The sequence below is a fragment of the Gavialis gangeticus genome, unplaced genomic scaffold (genome assembly GCF_001723915.1).
Source record: "Gavialis gangeticus isolate Ggan-Ray unplaced genomic scaffold, GavGan_comp1, whole genome shotgun sequence".
Taxonomy (NCBI): domain Eukaryota; kingdom Metazoa; phylum Chordata; order Crocodylia; family Gavialidae; genus Gavialis; species Gavialis gangeticus.
This window is the reverse complement of record NW_017729032.1, coordinates 98,348,183-98,366,003: the sequence shown is the minus strand read 5'-3', so window position 1 is coordinate 98,366,003 and position 17,821 is coordinate 98,348,183. Positions and strand designations below refer to the sequence as shown.

The 17,821-nt window shown below is 40.8% G+C and overlaps 1 protein-coding gene across 1 annotated transcript in view; it reads left to right on the top strand.

Annotated features, from left to right (window-relative positions):
* MYCBP2 (MYC binding protein 2, E3 ubiquitin protein ligase) overlaps positions 1–17,821 on the top strand; it is a 336,755-nt gene that overhangs the window by 200,747 nt on the left and 118,187 nt on the right. The window contains exons 44-50 of the mRNA XM_019523825.1: positions 400–449; positions 3,413–3,585; positions 4,850–4,994; positions 5,481–5,693; positions 8,148–8,203; positions 8,712–8,827; positions 12,926–13,023. Of these exons, the coding sequence (XP_019379370.1) occupies positions 400–449; positions 3,413–3,585; positions 4,850–4,994; positions 5,481–5,693; positions 8,148–8,203; positions 8,712–8,827; positions 12,926–13,023 (851 nt within the window). The remainder of the gene's footprint in view (positions 1–399; positions 450–3,412; positions 3,586–4,849; positions 4,995–5,480; positions 5,694–8,147; positions 8,204–8,711; positions 8,828–12,925; positions 13,024–17,821) is intronic.

Sequence of the window (17,821 nt, the reverse complement as noted above, 5' to 3'; positions counted from 1 at the left end):
ATAAAAAAAAAAAAAAAAAAAAAAAAAGACAACTGGAAGGCAATTTGAACTTCATGTAAAAATCCTTAAAGGAGAGCACTCAGCCATGCTTACAGATTTACCAAACATACTGTTCTGGAGAAACTAAATTTAAATGAACTTTTCTTATGTAAAGTGTCATTTATTTCCTTGTACCCTGAATTATGCAACCCGGCATATATAAAATATTGTCCAAAAACAAAATTTTAACTTTATTAAAAATGATTCTTAACCTTGGAATGTTTTCACACTGTTAAGCTGGGTATATGGTTAAATTTTTAAGTTCTGTCCTAATATGTAGTAGAAAATTCATTATTAAGTAGAACTAGAATTTAATTTCAGGTGCAATATTAACCTATATGCATTTCTATTTGACAGCAGGTAATGAATTTGAAGAAGATCTTGAGATTCTGGAAGAGGCCGCATTGCAGGTATAATAATGTTTTTAATATTAGAAGGTATTTTTTCATTTGTTTTAACTGGAATCTTCACTTCTTTAAGAGAGAATTACAGAGTTCACCCTCCGTAGCACTTCAGCATTGGCCCTAAAGCTTTATTTACCATTTACTTTCTATTTAATTCATTTGTATTCCTGATTCAGTGTCATCTCTATATTAAGTGGAAGTACCCTGCAATGAAATTAGAGGTGCGCCAGTATATCAGTTGCATATCGGTCAGCACCAATAAAAGGAAGATTAACATTATTAGCTATCACCTTTTTTGAGCCAATGTAGCTGATGTCACCAGTAGATGCTGTGTGAATGTGCACAATTCTAAAAGTGCTCTTTTAGAACTAGACTTGGAGAGCAGCGTCTTTCAAATAAGTCTGTGGGGGGAAAGGGGCACAGGGGAGGGAAGGTGCACAGAGGGGGCAGATCATGGCCCTCACAGTGAGGGAGGGAGTGGTACAGGGACAGGTGCTTCGCAGCTAGAATGGTGAATGTGTTCCTGGGGCTAGGAGGGGGACAGAGCTGCAGGTGGCTTGTCCAGAGGGTACGGGGAGTGGGGGTGGCTCTCCACTGCTGCACGCACCCCTGGGGTAGGCATGGGGGGCATGTGCCCCCCCCCCCCAAACTTGTGCATGGGACTTGGGCACTGCCCACTGAGTGCTCGGGGCCAGGGGCTGTGCCAGCCGCTTTCCAGTGGAGGGACTGGGCTCTGAGCGGTGGGCCTGGGGTGGGCAGCTGCAGCAGCACTGGGAGGGGTGGCTATGGGGAATTTTGGGGTGACTATAGCCCCCCAACCTCCCGCAAGCACCACCTCTGCTTGGGGCACTCTGCTGCCTTTCCCTTGGGAGCCCTGCACTGGTCACGCATCCTGTGGTTGCCCCAAAAGCAGAGTGCCCTGAGCAGGGGTGGGGCTTAGGGGGCTATAGCCACCCCAAAATTCCCTGTGGGCTCCCCTCCTGGTGCCGCCACCTGCCTGCTCAAAGCCCTGCCTCTTCTCCCTGCCCCGCCTTGCCCCCTCTCCCTCCCTAGCCTCCTGGGAAGAGAGAGCTCCTGGCTCCAAGCCTGCAGTGGGCACTGCACCCTTGTGCCATGCACGAATCCACAGGGTTACATGCCCTACCATGACTCCCCTGGGGGGTCCACGCAGTGGCAGGTAGCCACCCCACGCCCCCTGTACGAGCCACCCACAGCTCCGTCCTACTCCCAGCCAATTGTATTTCTAGGTTTTTGAAAGAACTGGAGTCTTACTCGTAAAAAGAAGTAATCTTTCTTACCAGATGATTTGAATTAATATACTATTACATGGAAGGTAAAAGGGCATGCTCATTAATTAAAAGATGGAGAAAGTGGGGCTTTCCAGGACTTGGCTATTATGGTGTTTAGAAGAAAATTGGAATGATTTCATGGAAGTGTTTGTATCTTGTTCAGTATTAATATTTATGTTAAACCCTCAGAATAAATGTTCTCAGAACAGATATTCATAGATTGTAAGGCCGGAAGGGACCTTGGAAGATCATCGGGTCCAGCCCCCTGCACCAAGCAGGAAAGATAACTGGGGGTCAGGTGACCCCAGCAAGGTGACTTTAGTTTCCTCTTGAAGATTTCCATGGTAGGCGATTTGCACCACCTCTGGAGGGAAGTTGTTCCACAGTCTGGGCACCCTGACTGTGAAAAATTTTTCCTAATGTTGAGCCTGAATTGATCTTCCAGGAGCTTGTGGCCATTACTCCTGGTTTTCCTCTCGGGTGCTCTGGTGAACAGTTGCTCCCACAGACCTTGATATTCTTCTCTAGTGTAGTGGTAAGCTACGTTCAAACATGGCAAATGAGGTGAGCCAATATATTTTGAGAATGGAACTGGGTTTGTTTGCAATTTTTATTAGGAACTGTTTTTCTGATATTACGAAAATGAGCTCTATCCATATCAGGATGGCCACAAAAAGAAAAACGTATCTGCTTAAATATTTTCTTGTGCAAATTAATGTTAGCATTGATCAGATTAGGGATGTGGTAGCAGAGTGGTTAAGATGTCTTACTGTAGGTCTCAAGGCATGAGTTCTAGCCTTATCTAGACTTGTGCCAAAGGCTGTGATTTCAACTGTAAATGGCTACCTGCTTATTCAGGCTGGGGAGTCAAAGATTGCCAGGTGTGATGGTAGCCTGATCACTCCTGTGTGTGCTGTTGGTGACAAAAACTGTTGTACCTTTCACGCCAACTCACTGGATGGATCTCCAGGTTGATAAAATGCCATGTACTACAGTTGTAACTGTTACAGATTATTTATTAGTAAATATATTTGTATTTTTTTCTCCTTAGTGTGACTGACTGGTGCAGATAGATGGGTTTTGTTTTCTGTCTGCACAAAGAGCTGATGATGAATCAAAACAATCTATACCTTCTCACTTCGAAAGCAGAAATCCCAGTTCCTTCCAGATTTTCTTGAGGAATAACTAGTGCCATAGTTCAATATATCCTTTGGAGGGCCTTGAATTTGTCTCAGCTTTCAGCATGGTAAAACAGGAAAAGAGGCTATAAGAGAAATTGTTCAGGGTCAACAAGGAGTATCTAGGAAATTATGCTTTTATCAGTTGTCCAGGGGGTAAATATATATTAATTCAGAGGAAGCCTGTACTGGTGGAGCGCTGATGCTAATTTACTGGGTATTCAGTACATTCTACTTCACTTTTTCTGGCCTGCCTTTTTTAAGTACTGTCCCTGAGGTTCATGTATTGTGAGATTGCGTGAATCAAAATTGCTCAGACTGAACAAAAGATAGTGGAGATGGAGAGAGGAGTACCATCTATTTCCTGCAAAAGAGAAGAGTTTCTCAATGATCTCCACATTCTCATGAAGACTGAGACTGTCTGCTATTGTTACTTAATGGAAAACTGTCAAATTTAAGATGTTTATTTGGCTGAAAATACTTTCAATTTTTATTCCAAAAGGTGTGTAAATCTCACTCGGGCATTCTTGGAAAAGGCTTAGCACTGTCTCATTCACCAACAATAATAGAAGCTCTTGAAGGGAACCTTCCACTGCAGATGCAAAGCAATGAACAATCCTTTTTGGAGGATTTCATTACCTGTGTACCAGGATCAAGTGGTGGACGGCTTGCAAGGTAATGTAACTTGTGGGCCTGTAACTTCATTTTTCATATTTTTTTTATAGCTGCAGTAAAATAGAGACTTCAAATACTTTAGTTTGCTCATGACTTTGATTTTAATTACGTTACTGAAATTTTAAAATTTCTTTTGTAGTTTTATGGTTGTATTGTATTAGCATCAGCATAAAGGAAAGCTGTTAAATTGCTCCTAGATTTTTTTCTCCATAACAAGCATGTTTAGAAAAATCTGTAACTACCATATTTTATATGATTCTAAGACTAGTATTTTTTCTCCCATTCATCACAGGGATAATGAAGTCTTATCTAAGAATTGAGTACATGCAGGCAGCTCCAAGTCCTGTTCTGCTCCCCTTTTAACTGATTCCCTTTCTGTTCTCTGGCTGCTTGCTGAGCCAGGGAGCAGTGGGAGAATCAACCGCAAACCAGAGAGTAGCCGAAAATCTAGCACTGCTTTTCCTGTAGCTCTCTGGTTCAGCAGGGAGCGAGAGAGTGGATAGAGAATCAGCACAAAGCCAGAGAACAGTAGGGCCCAGCATGCAGCCAGAGAGTGGAACAAGAATTAGTGCTGGGTCTTGCTGCTGTTTGGCTTGAGCTGATTCCCCTGCTGCTCCCTGGCTTTGTGCTGGATCTTGCAGTGCTCCTGGCTTTCTGCTGAGCCAGGGAGCAACCAGCACCCTACCACAGAGCCATCCAGGAGTGCAGCATGAGGAGAGGGAGAGGGGCAAGTGGCTGGGGGAAGACAAGGTGGGATTGTGAGGCATATGTGAGTAGGGGGGGCAGACACCAGGGGGAGAAAGGCACGTGGGGACACGGTGCAGGTCGGGGTAGGGCGGATGGCACAGGGACGAAGCAAAGTGCAGGAGGGCAAAGGCTTGATATTGGACTGCCTGCCCTCCTCCTCCCCCTCCCCCTCCCGCCACTTGCCTTCTAGCTGCTTGCCCTTCTACTGCTACTTTTCTTGCCACAGTGGTGAGGGGGATCAGTGTAAGGTGACACTCCAATAATTAGATTCTTCACTTGGAAAAGTAAGAAATTTATAACTTTCCGTGTATAAACTTAATTTGGGGGGACATCTTGAATTCAAAGCCATCTTGGATTCAAATAAATACAGTGCTTCAGAGTTCGATTTGTATATCCTTAATTGCAATTTAAGGTAAATGTTTTAATGTTAGAGGGACAGGAGTTGATAATCTTTGTGATTTGAAAAGAATAGGAAACACTTTAAACATTAAATGTTTGTACGTTAACTTTGCTGTAGATGGCTTCAGCCAGATTCGTATGCTGATCCTCAAAAGACATCTTTGATTCTAAATAAGGATGACATCCGATGCGGTTGGCCTACTGTTATTACAGTGCAGACAAAAGATCAATATGGAGATGTTGTTCATGTTCCAAATATGAAGGTAACTGTTTACAAACTATAATCACCTTGGCTTGTCTTTCAGTGTGTGTTTTTTGTCAAAATCTTTTGTGGAACAAAAAATATGTGCCAAGGTGGGGTCAGTGATTGAACAACAAAAAATAAATTTATATTCCAAATTAATATCCTTACTATTCGTATGAAAATATCATCTTGTTATAGTGCTTACCAGAATTTCAGATCCTAAAATGAGGAGAGATGGGAGTAAGAGTAAGCCTAAGGGTAAAACAGTCTTTTGAGACTTAGATGGGTTTTTTATATAAGGGCTCTTAGAACTTTTAATACAAAAAAATGGAAGTAGTAGTCAGTGAAATACCAAGCGTATGTAGAAAAGGAAATAAAGGCATCTGAGAAAAGCAGTAGTGGGAAATGCGGAACAAGATTTTGAATAGGGAAATGGAAAAGGAAGCAAAAGAGAAAATGAAACTTCTTATTCATTAGTTTTTCGCTTCTTACTGCGTTTTGGTAGGTGGAGGTCAAGGCTATTCCTGTTTCCCAGAAAAAAACATCTTTGCAACATGAACAAGTGAAAAAACTCCAAAGGATACCAGGAAGTCCTGCAGCAGCTGCTTCCCCGGTCACTGACATGACCTTTGGAGGACTCCCTTCACCAAAACTTGATGCTTCTTATGAACCTATGATAGTGAAAGAAGCTCGATATATTGCTATTACAATGATGAAGGTAAATTAGTCATTCCAGCAATGCAGTTATTAGTTACCATTTTCCAATGAACTTATAAAATAGCATTTTGTAAGATGAGTGGGGAGGGAAAGAACGGTGTTCATTAGACATGAGCTTCACAGATGTAGAATATAGCTCAGAACTTAAATAGTTGTTCAGGTGTCAGTGGTAATAGCTTGAATTACATTTATTATGTGCAGACAGAATAACCTTCTAATCAGTAGCATATGTATTAAATACTTTTAAAAGGACCTACCTGTTTCATAAAGTTTTAACACAGTTATGTGTCTAATAAGTTGAGCAAAAGAAAATTTTGAAAAAGGCCATTCTTCCTGTCATGGAGCATAGAACCTGGTAACAGGAGACATTTGGGATCTAAAATATTACTGGTGGTCTATGCAGGTCATGCTAGTTCTACCCCTGCTTTCCTGTCCCTTTTCATGGAATTATTTTGGCAAGGAACTAACTACATAGGAGACATGGAAGCACCACCTTAGTACAAGGGGAAGACATTTTTGTTTCTATTTCCTGACACCCAAATAAAAAGGAGGATAGTGATATAATTCCTAAACTTGAAGGTTCTCAGTGCCACATCCAAGTTTAGAATAGTATCCCTAAGCCCATAATTACAGTGCTAGATCCTTAGGATTGACCTATCATTTTTGACCTGCAAGATGCTAGGTTCCTGGTCTCCATACATACATAGAGCATGCCCCAGCTTCTAAACAGGACAGAATGACTGTCAAGACTGTGTAGTAGTTTTTGGTTTATCTGCAGCTTTGGGTTTTCTCCAAGTCCTTACTAAGAGTGGCAAATCAAGGACAGCGTTCACAACCTGGCTGATTTTGAGAGAGGTCATTTTATCTAGTGCACATTTCTGTTCATCAAATTCTCCTCCTCTTCTTCCTTAAGAAACAAGCACATCAGAAATTCACAGAGCAGCAACATGGCCATTAGTCTCTATGGAGCATCAATAGCTAGTGCTGCTTCTGGCGTAGCTGTGATTCATTCTTCAGTAGTCTTTGAACACCTGGACAGCACATCTTGAAGAGCCAGTTATTATAAAGTATTTGTTTTGGTTTGTTTTTTTTTATTGGGGTCATGAGTCAGTACTACATCATGCAAAATTCATAGCTCGCATTGCTGTCAAGGTGGCTCTGAGCAATAGCCCTTCAACAAGGCCTCAAACACCTTTCTCATATAGGATGACTTTCTAGAATATCATTAAGTAGATGAGTTGAGAAATGTTTCCTCCATAAATACATAATGGAATTCATAACTGGACGTAGTCATAGCCTGCTTTATAGCATAAGGCATATAAGGGATAACATTATGTGTTAGTATGTTTAATTATGCTGTATCAATACTGTAATAGTACAGGTTTTGCATGTATGAGTAAAGAGCATGTTAATTAATACCCACAGTCTTTAAATAAAAAATCAAAGCCAAAAGGTTTGTCCAGTTTTAACGCAATTCATAATGACTTTTTAAAGGATTGTTCAAAAGACTTCATTCTTTCCTGCTTCATAGAACTGTCTCCAATTTTTATATTGTAGACATTTTATTAAATACCTGTGCGTGCAACCTAGAAAGAACTCCCTTGCTTAAGAGAGATCAGTTTAGAGCAGTGGTCAGCAATATTTTTCCCTGGTGGGCTAGAATGAATCAAATCAGGTCTGAGATGAGCTGGCACTAGGACCCACGTGCTGCTGCTGCTGCTTCTCCCCACCACCTGGTTGTGGAGCAGGGAAAGCTACCAGCCATAGTACAGGCTAAGCAAGTAGCTGCTCAGCTGCACTGGTGGCAGGGCCCCCACCACTGAAGCCCCTAACTGCGGACTGTATCCAATGCCTTTGTGAACTGATCCTGTTCGAATGCCTTAGGTTGCCATCCCCTAGTTTAAGGGAATAGAATTGATACAGTCTTTTTATCTCTGCCCTGGTTTGGCTTTAACCAAAATAAGTTAACTTCTCATGGCTGTTTAGCCTATGTGAAATAAACTGATAATCATCATCTAACTTCTAATAGATGGGTTTCCTACCTAGTATATTGTAATCATTCAAATGAATGGTTGCAGATGGCTTAAGGATTATAAAGGAAGATAGATCTGCATTAGCCCTAGAGTCTGGGTCTTCACAAATAGATTCAGGAATACAAGCAAAGCTGAATCTGGGGACTGGACTAGATGATGCTTGAGATCTGTTCCAACCCTATAATTCCAGTTTTTGTCAGAGGGATTATTCCTGAATTTACATGAGTAATAAGTACACCCAAAATGAACACTTCACAGATTGTGCGCAACTTTGTATTGGTTTCCCTGTTAACACTTCATGTTGCACAACCAATTCAATTTCTATATTTGAGAAACTTTTTTTTTTACAATAAAACTATTAATAGTATTGATCAAGTGCAAGATTTTGTTATAGAATGTGATTTATGTATTTTGTTTCATAGGCTTATGAAAATTATTCTTTTGAAGAATTACGCTTTGCCTCACCGACGCCTAAGAGGTAAAAAAAACCCCAAACAAACCAACAACAACCCCCCCCCCAACCTCCAAAGAACAGCAACAACAAACAAAAACTTGCACAGAATTTTCTTTAACTGTCACTAATTAAATCTTATTGATGTCAGAGCTGTGTGTTTTAACCCTAAAATAGACATATTCCAGATTGGTTGATTTAGGTGTCAAAATTCTGGAAAGCATTTGCTGTATGAGAAAACTTCAGATGTACGTTTTCTTTTTATATTTCGTAAAATTAAAGAGAATTTTGCATAAAAATGTTGGATGCTCATTTTACTTGTTTGAATTCTTCACCTGAATTCAGTCTGAGTGGGAGATCACATTTATTTATTGCAGAGATGATTAACATAGTTAAGACAAATTTAAGGCAACAAAAGGATTGTATGAATGCTGTGGAATAAAAATGGAAAATAGATAAGTAAAACAGTATATTTCAAAAGATTCAAGAGGCTGATGTTTGGTTAATTATTTCAAAATTGTTTTATTTATTCTAGACCCAGTGAAAACATGTTGATTAGAGTCAACAATGATGGCACTTACTGTGCTAATTGGACTCCAGGAGCTGTTGGTCTCTACACTATTCATGTTACTATAGATGGCATTGAAATAGGTATTTGGTTTTCATTATTTTTACACAACAGCAACAAGTGTTCAGTTGGTATTTATCTACAGTATTTTTCTGAGGGTTTAAGTGAATGTAATATCATAGCAAAAATTACCTATAGCTCTTGGATCAAAAGCATGTTATCCAGTCTCTTTTCTCACCACCCATAGAACAAACTACTCACTATTATCAAAAATTGAAAACAATTGAAAAATTGTACATTCTTAGGACTAACCATGTAAGGATATAACCAGATATGAATGTAGGAAAATGAGAGTAATGATTAGTGCACTTCATCCTTGACTAAGTAACAGTCTAGTAATGGCAGAAAAAACCTGGGGGTTATAGTGGACAGTAAGCTGAATATGAACCAACAATGTGCCTTTGTTGCCAGGAAGGCTAGTGACATACTGTGCTGCATTGTTAGGTGTGTTGCCAGTAGATCAAGGGACATGATTATTCCCCTGTATTCAACACTGGTGAGGGCACATCTGGAGTATTGTGTCTAGTTTTGGGCCCCCCACTACAGAAAGAATGTAGACAAGTTGGAGAGAGTCCAGTAGAGGGTAACGAAAATGGTTAGGGGGCTGGCGCATATGACTTCTGAGGAGAAACTGAGGGAACTGGGGTTATGTAGTCTATAGAAGAGAAGACTGAAAAGGGAATTTAATAGCAGCCTTCACCTTCCAAGAGGGTGGAGCTGGAATGTTCTCAGTGGTAGCAGATTACAGAACAAGGAGGAATGGTCTGAAGTTGCAGCAAGGGAAGTTTAGGTTTGATAGTAGGAAAAACCTTCTCACTAGAAGGGTAGTAAAACACTAGAACAGGTTACCCGGAGAGGTTGTGGACTTTCCATCCATGGAAGACCCAGCTAGACAAGGCCTTGGCTGGGATAATGTAGTTGGGTATAGTCCTGCTTTGAAGAAGGGGTTGGACTAGCTGACCTTTTAAGTTCCATTTGAACCCTAATTTTCTATGATTCTAAGCATGTACACAGTATATAAGTTTTGAGGAAGAGAAGAGAAAGTGTCTGTATTTAGACATTCTTGCTAAAATTAAGCATTTTAAAAAGGGTTCTTTAAATGTGTCAGGTGGAAAGGCAGACAAGGGAAAAAGAGCCTTTTGCTCAAGGAGGTGAGCTACTAACCAAAATATGCAGTAGGCAGAACTGCTCAAGTGCCTACTTTGCTTCAGTTTTCATTAAAAAAAATAAAGCTGTAACATGGAGACTAACAATATAAGCAAACAGAAAATTGGAGAATTCTGAAAATAATAAATTAAGAGTGCAGCAGAGAACTTTTGACAAACTTGAATTGATTTAAGTCAACATGAGCTGATGAAATTCATCTCAGAGTTCTGGAGGAACTAGCTGCATTAATGGTAGTATTGCTTGTAAGGCATGGGAGGTGATAGTACTATGTTCAGTACAGGTTGGGCTTCAGCTAGAATGTAGTTTTCTAGTTTTGAACGCAGCTATTATAAGGACATAAAGGAACAGGATGAAGTCCAGAGGAAAACGGCAAAGATTATAAAGGGGATGGAAATCAAGTTGTATGAGGAAAGTTTGAGGAAAGTGTGTTTAGTGTGGAGAAAAAGTTTTGGCATGAGAGCAGTTTTCAAATACTTGAAAAGCTTTCTAGACAAGAAGAGAAAATTGGTGTCTTTCTCTCTCTAGCAGGTGAGAATAGGGGTAATAGTTTTAAAATACTGTAAAGATGAAATCTCAGGAATGACTTCCTAACTGTAAGAACTGTAGGATGATGCTGTGAACCACCTAGGGAACTGAAGGAATTTTCTCCATCAGAGATTTTCAAGAAAAAGTTCAGTAGGTTTAAAAATAATCCTCCATTTGTGACCCCCTAGGCTAGGAACATTTAAAAAGCCTGAGCCTGAATTGATTCAATCTTTGTAGATTAGTCTAACCTGGTTAGATTAAATCACTTTGTAACTGCACAGACATCCCAGACATGCAGGCACATACCTGCAGTGGCTCAGGCTAGAAGCTGGGGGCAGCTAAAGCAGCCCTTCCTTCCCTTGGACACCACTGAGCTGAGGAGGATGTGACCAGGCCCCAGCAGGGTGCTCTGATTAGCCCATCAGGGAATTGATTAATGTTTATCACCCCATTAAGAAAAAAACAGAGAAACATTGCCAGCTATCTGTTGATTCTACTTGCTGATTCAGCATGGAACATAGCCAACATGTGGTCTGCTAGCAAATACACAGGCACCTCTTGGCAAGGCAGAGGGGAGGGAGGGGGGAGCTGGTCTAAAACAGCTTTTCCAAGGAAGGACATTAAGCTACCTGTTGATGAGCTCCAAAAAGCCTGTCTGTCTTGACCGTCTCCCACAGCACGGACTGTAGCAAGCATGTGATCTGCTAGCTAATGCTGAGATGTCTGCATAAGGCAGACGGGAAGAGGGAATAATCCCTGCTTAGCAGGGAGAAGACAGGTAAACACTGCTATGCCTGCAAGTCTCTGCTGAGCTGCAGCCAAGGAGCAGAGGGGAGGGGCCAGCCCTGCTGTGGAGCAGAGAGCCCTGCCAGCACAGAGAATATGCTGGGTTGATTTAACTTAAACCAGCAAGGGGTCTGGGACTAACATTGCATAAACCAGTTTAACCCAAATCAGTTAAGTCTGATACTACATTCAACCAGGTTTAACTTAAACCAATTTTAGCCATTCTAAAACTGGTTTGTGTGCACTGAGCATCTGTTCTGTTTCAGGTTTAAACCAGTTTCTGATCACTTCAACCAGTTCATGTAATGTCTGTCCCTAGCAGTGAGGTCCCTTCCTCTTCTGGAGTTCTTTTGTTTTATTCAGAGTATGAAAGCATTCTTCCTTCAAGCTCACATTCACACATTTTTATTTGTGAATGTACTCAGCCCCTCAGCTCTCATGGAGCCTTTTATTCCTCCCCCCCACCTTTGATTTGAAACCAAAGCAGTACTTATAGTAATGCACATTCTGGTCCCTAATCTGAGACTCCCTCCAGCACCACTAAGTGAAAGGGCAGATCACACATTCTGTTCTTCAGTATCTTTCAAACACTCTCTGCTTTGCTTCTTTACTTGTTGTACTCAGTATTTTTCAATGCTCATTTTGTTCCTTTGGCTCTTATTTCCTCTTCCTGTCAAAAAGACATTTGTTGTTTAATTTTTTCCCCTGTCCCTTTTGGTGAGATTTTGGAGATACCCACCAGCCTCTCATTCAAGAAGGAGGCACTCCAGTTATGGTATTGGTTTATCTGCCATCAAGTTGCCTTCTTTGCTGTTTACCTCTCTAGTCTTTGCAGTGTGACAGCAGACCATTTAAGTCATGTCTGGTCTGCCTACAAAGAGTGGGAGATCAAGAATTCCATTCTTTTGCCTGTTTTTGATAGGGCCTTCCAGTGATAAGACCTGTTTGCAGCATGGTTTCAAACAAAGTGCCAGTTCTTTGTTCCAGGGCTGGTCTTAGTTCAGGTTCCCCTTCTGATGCCACTGTAGAAAGATCTATTATATCTCTTCAGTTCCCTGACTCCATGGGTTAAAAAGATGCATGAGAACCAGTCTCAAATTAGCCTGATTATCCAGACAACCTTGATTCCAAGACCTTGCACTTAACCAGGTCAGACTGCATTTCTGTCCTATTGCTTCTTGACCTGCTGTCCCAAGACAAAGGTCATGTCCTCGGGCTATAATAGGTGCTTAGATGCTGGATCGTTCCAGAGTTAAAACAGAACCGCTTGTCCCCTGTTAAAGATATACTTACCCACATCAGAAAAGGTTTGTGTGCAACATATCTACCTGACACCAAAACACTTTGCCTCTGATTAATATTGTTCAGCAGAACAGATTTCTCCTCTTCATAAAGAATAAAAATTGTTTTGTTTGGTTTATTCATCTGATTGAGCACATCTGAAGTTCATGAACTTAGTATCATTTATGCTGCTTTGGGTCCCTGTTAGACACTTTGTGCATTAATGAGCAAGACACCATTTTACAGCATATTAGATACTCAGGTCAGAAATAATAGTTAAGTCATCTCTTTGCAATATGTGCCTTTACAACAGTTTTAATTTTCATATTTAACTTTTACCATTAACCTTTGTTTGATTACAGATGCTGGATTAGAAGTGAAGGTAAAAGATCCTCCAAAAGGAATGATACCACCTGGAACTCAGCTGGTCAAACCAAAAGCAGAACCTCAGCCAAACAAGGTTTGGAGAACTAATGGTTCAAATAATTCAGTTTCTTTGCACATGTTAGCATGTTGAGATGGTAATTACAAAATATACGTCAGAATATTTTTTAAACTACTTTTAGTTTTTGAATGTCTACATATAAAAAGGGAAGATATTTCAAGACTTTTCTTGTTGCTTGAATTCTTTCCATTAGACTCCTGATGAAGGGTTTTCCATTAGAGAGCCTGACGAAGGGTTTTTGAACCGGAAAGCTTGCTTAATAATTGTTTTCCAACTATTTCAGTTGGTCTAATAAAACATATCAGATTCACACAAAGAACTTTGTCTTCCATTAGAGCTGAAATTTTCACAGTAACTGGCTTCCACTTGGTATGACACCCAAGCGCACAGATAATTGAACAGGTGTCATTTAACAACCCTGAGATTGTTCACCAGACAAGTAATAATGTCTTGTGTTCGGTGCTGTATTTATAATGCAGGGTAGGCAAACAGTACTGGGTTCAGAGCAAAAAATTACAGGTTGAAGCCAACAAAGGCAGCTACAGAAACAATTTGAGCAAGAATCTTCATCCACTTATGCTTGCAATAAGCTCTGAAACTCTTATTTTGATGTTTCTTTTGCCTTTGCTGTTTGTTTGGTTGCATTCCCCTCTTTTCATCTCTTCACTTACGATCATAGAAAATCAAGGTTGAAAGAAATCTGAGGAGGTCATCTAGTCCAACCCGTGCTCAAAGCAGAACCATCCCCAACTGGATCATCCCAGCCAAAGCTTTGTCTAACCAGGTCTTAAAAACCTCCAGGGATGGAGATTCCACCACCTCTCTGGGTAACTTGTTCCAGTGTCTTACTACCCTCCTAGTAAGAAAATTCTTCCTAATATCTAACCTAAACTTCCCTTGCTGCAACTTGAGACCATTGCTCCTTATGTCATCTGCCACCGCTGAGAACAGTCTAGCTCCATCCTCTTTGGAACTGCCCTTCAGGTAGTTGAAGGCTGTTATTAAATCCCCCCTTAATCTTCTCTTCTACAAACTAAATAAGCCCAGTTCCCTTAGCCACGTTCCCCAACCCTTTTTTTTTGTTGCCCTCTACTGGACTCTCTCTAATTTATCCACCTGCTTTCTGTAGTGGAGGTCCAAAACTGGACATAATACTCCAGATGTGGCCTCACTAGTGCTGAACAGAGGCGAAGAATAACTTCCCTTGTTCTGCTGACAACATTCCTATTAATGCTGGTAGCCTTCTTTGCAACAAGCGCCGACTCTTAGTTCAGAATCTGCTTGTCCACTGTAGCCCCCAGGTCCTTTTCTGCAGAGCTGCTGCTTAGCCAGTTGGTCCCCATCCTAGATCAGTACACAGTATTGTTCCATCCTAAGTGCAGGACTTTGCAGTTGTCCTTATTGAACTTCATGAGATTTCTTTTGGTCCAATCCTCCAATTTGCCTAGGTCTGTCTGAATCCTACCCTTACCCTCCAGCATGTCTGCTGCTCTATGCAGCTTGGTGTCATCCACAAATTTGCTGAGTATGCATCCTATCTCATCTTCCAGTTCATTGATGAAAACATTGAACAAAACCAGCCCCAGAAGTGACCCCTGGGGCACTCCACTTGATACTGGCTGCAACTAGATATCAAACTAGATATCAAACCATTGATTATACTACCCTTTGAGCCTGATGATCCAGCCAGCTTTCTATCTACCTTAAAGTCACTTTTTCCAACCTATGCTTCCTTACCTTGGTTGTAGGAATGTTGTGAGAAATTGTATCAAAAGCCTTGGTAAAGTCAGGGTATATCAAACCCACTGGTCTCCCTGCATCCGCAAAGCCAGTCATTTTGTCATAGAAGGCAATCAGATTGGTCAGTCATGACTTGTCCTTGGTGAATCCAAGAAGACTGTTCCTTATCACCTTCTCCTCCAAGTGCTTAGAAATAGATTGCTTTGAGGACCTATTCCATGTTTTTTTCAAAGACTGAGGTGAGGCTGACCGATCTGTAGTTCCCTCCTTCCCTTTCTTAAAGATGGGCAATATATTTGCCCTTTTCCAATCATCAGTTACCTCTCCAACTGCCACATGTTTTCAACAGTAATGACCAGTGGCTCTGCAATTGCATCATTCAACTACCTCAGCACTATCAGGTGCATTGTATGTGGCCCCATGGCCTTGTACATGTCTAGCATTTCTAAATAGTCCCTAACTTTTTTTTCACCACTATTGGCTGCTCACTTCCCCTTCCCCTTCCCACCTTTCTCCCAAAAAACCTCTACTTTCAGGTGAAATAGTTTGGGAGATGACCTTGCTGGTGAAGACAGAGGTAAAAAAAGGCATTGAGTGCTACAGCCTTTTCAGCATCATCTATCACTAGATTGCCTGCCCCATTCAGCAACTTCTTCAGTCGTACCTATGCTTCTCTGCATTTTCCCTTCCTGTTCCCTTTTTCCCATTTCCCATCAGATCCATTTTAAGTGGATTAATTTTTAAAGTATGTTGGTATTTTTGTTGTACCTACTATATTACGTATGACCTGAAAATATTACTATCAGGCAGACTGCTGGGAGTTTCAGTGGGGAAGGAAAGAGTTACCTAGTAGGTTAGGTTATCAAGCTTTCTGTTGAAAATGGTCATTGGTGATAAATTGACACCCAAATCTTGTGGCCATTCAGTGATTTCCCAGCCATCAGTACTGATGACTTGTTGTTTTACTTGTCTTATTCATTTCCCATTCTCCATCATCTTTAACAGCTTTGCTCTCACAGTATTTGCTGCTTCTATTCATGCTCTTGCTCTGTGGAAGGTATGTGGCAGCAGTACCTGTGACTAGATTGGCTTACTCTGCTATTCTTTTAATTGTTCTTTTGAATGTATTCTTTGAAGAATTCTCCAGTTTGCTGGGTGGTGGGATTCATGGAGCTAACTCGTTTATCTCTTTCGGTCTTCATCTGCACTGTGTTTTTTGCAGTCTCATCTGCAAATACTAGTTCAAGTATCGTCTCTGTGCTGAGGGCTGGCATCCGTCTCCAGAACTATCTCTTGTCCTTACTAAAGTATAGATCTGTCTCCAACATCTCATTGATTCTTCATCGCCTAGAATTCAGCATGGCCAGATCTCCAACTGTTTCCCACAGGCATTCCCTGTGATTTTCCTTTCTCAGTCACTTGGAACAAGATGACCGTTCTGCCTTTCACTTCAGCCTGTAACCTGGGAATGGCTTTTTACTTCATCTTCATGCTCAGTTTAGTTTTTAAATTGTGCAGATTCCTTTTATATAGCATCTAAAATACAGTGTTCCCTAACCATCACACAGCAAAAACTCTCACCCTGCCTCTCGTCAATTTGTGCCTTCTTTTTTTGCTTGCCTTGGCAAATGTAGCCTTGTACTACTGATAACCATTCAGAATGATGCTGCAAAGATCATTTATGTTGTGCATGTGCCACCTCACTCATTCTCTTTTTCATATCACATCAAACATAAGTACTTTAATTTTCAAAGTCCTTCATAATCTCTTTCCACCATATCTTTTGTTTTTGTTCAGAAACATGAGGTAGACTAACTTCTTTGTTTGGACTCTGGGGTCAGCTCTTTCACTCACCTACTAAATCGTAAAAAATTTCTGTGCTCCCTGAAGTGCTCTCTCTAAACCTCTGCAAAAATAATTCATTATTTTCCTAAAGTCGTTGCTAGGTTGCCTGCAAAAATTTGATGACTAGGCCTTGACCAAGAGTACAACTTTATAATGCTGATCAATGTCATCTCATTGTTTTCTTATACCCAACTGTCTCCACCTGGTTATCCCGCCTTAGACTATAGGCCTTGGGGCAGGGGCCGTCTTTTTGTTCTATGCTGAGAGCACATAGCATAGTGGAATTCTGGTCTGACTGGGGCTTCTAAGTGTTGTATCAATAATAAGTGCATTAAAGATTTTTTTCTTAGTATTTTGTCACTCTTTATATGCTTATCTCCTATGGGGATTTTGTTTGGGGCTTTTTCAGTTGTAAAAATAACTTGATTTGAACAATGTGAATCAAGGAATTATGCTGAAAAATGTGAAAATAAATAATTGCAGGGCATTTTACTAAGAATTGATACTACAATAAAATGGGGATATTTGTGGATGCATTGATAAGGGCATTATAAATAAGACACAAGAACCAATTCCACTCTACTTATTGCTTTTGAGCTCTCAATTACAATGTGTCCAGTTTTATGCACTTTCTCTGTATGTCTAAACAAAGTGATTCCAGAGGAGAGCAACCAGTATAATGTATAGAAAATATGATCTCTCCAAAAACCTTTCATCCTTTTTTTTTTTTTAATTATTTGAATTAAACTATGGAATACAACTCAACTTAGCAGTGGAACTTACTCAGCATTTTGCCAACTGTACAAGGTAGTATAAATGGGTAGAATTAGGATTGCTCTTGGAAGTGCAGAGGAGGAAATAATTTGCAGATTTTTTTAATGCAAAGTTGTTTTAATGTTTGTTAACTGTAGTGACTTCAGGGTTAATTTTTAATATTGGTTAGCATTCTGTTTGAGAAGATCCTCAAGGAGCACATCTGTGATGGGCCGGCTTCAGGGATGATGCTCAAGGGCAACCAGCACAGCTTCATTAGGGGCAGGTCGTGTCAGACCAGCCTGATTGCCTTTTATGATCAGGTCACAAAGGCAATGGATGCAGGTGTCACTGTGGACGTAGTCTTTCTAGACTTCAGCAAGGCCTTTGACACCGTCTCCCACCCCATCCTCATTAAAAAACTAGGCGACTGTGGCATTGATGCCTACACAGTCAGATGGATTGCAGATTGGCT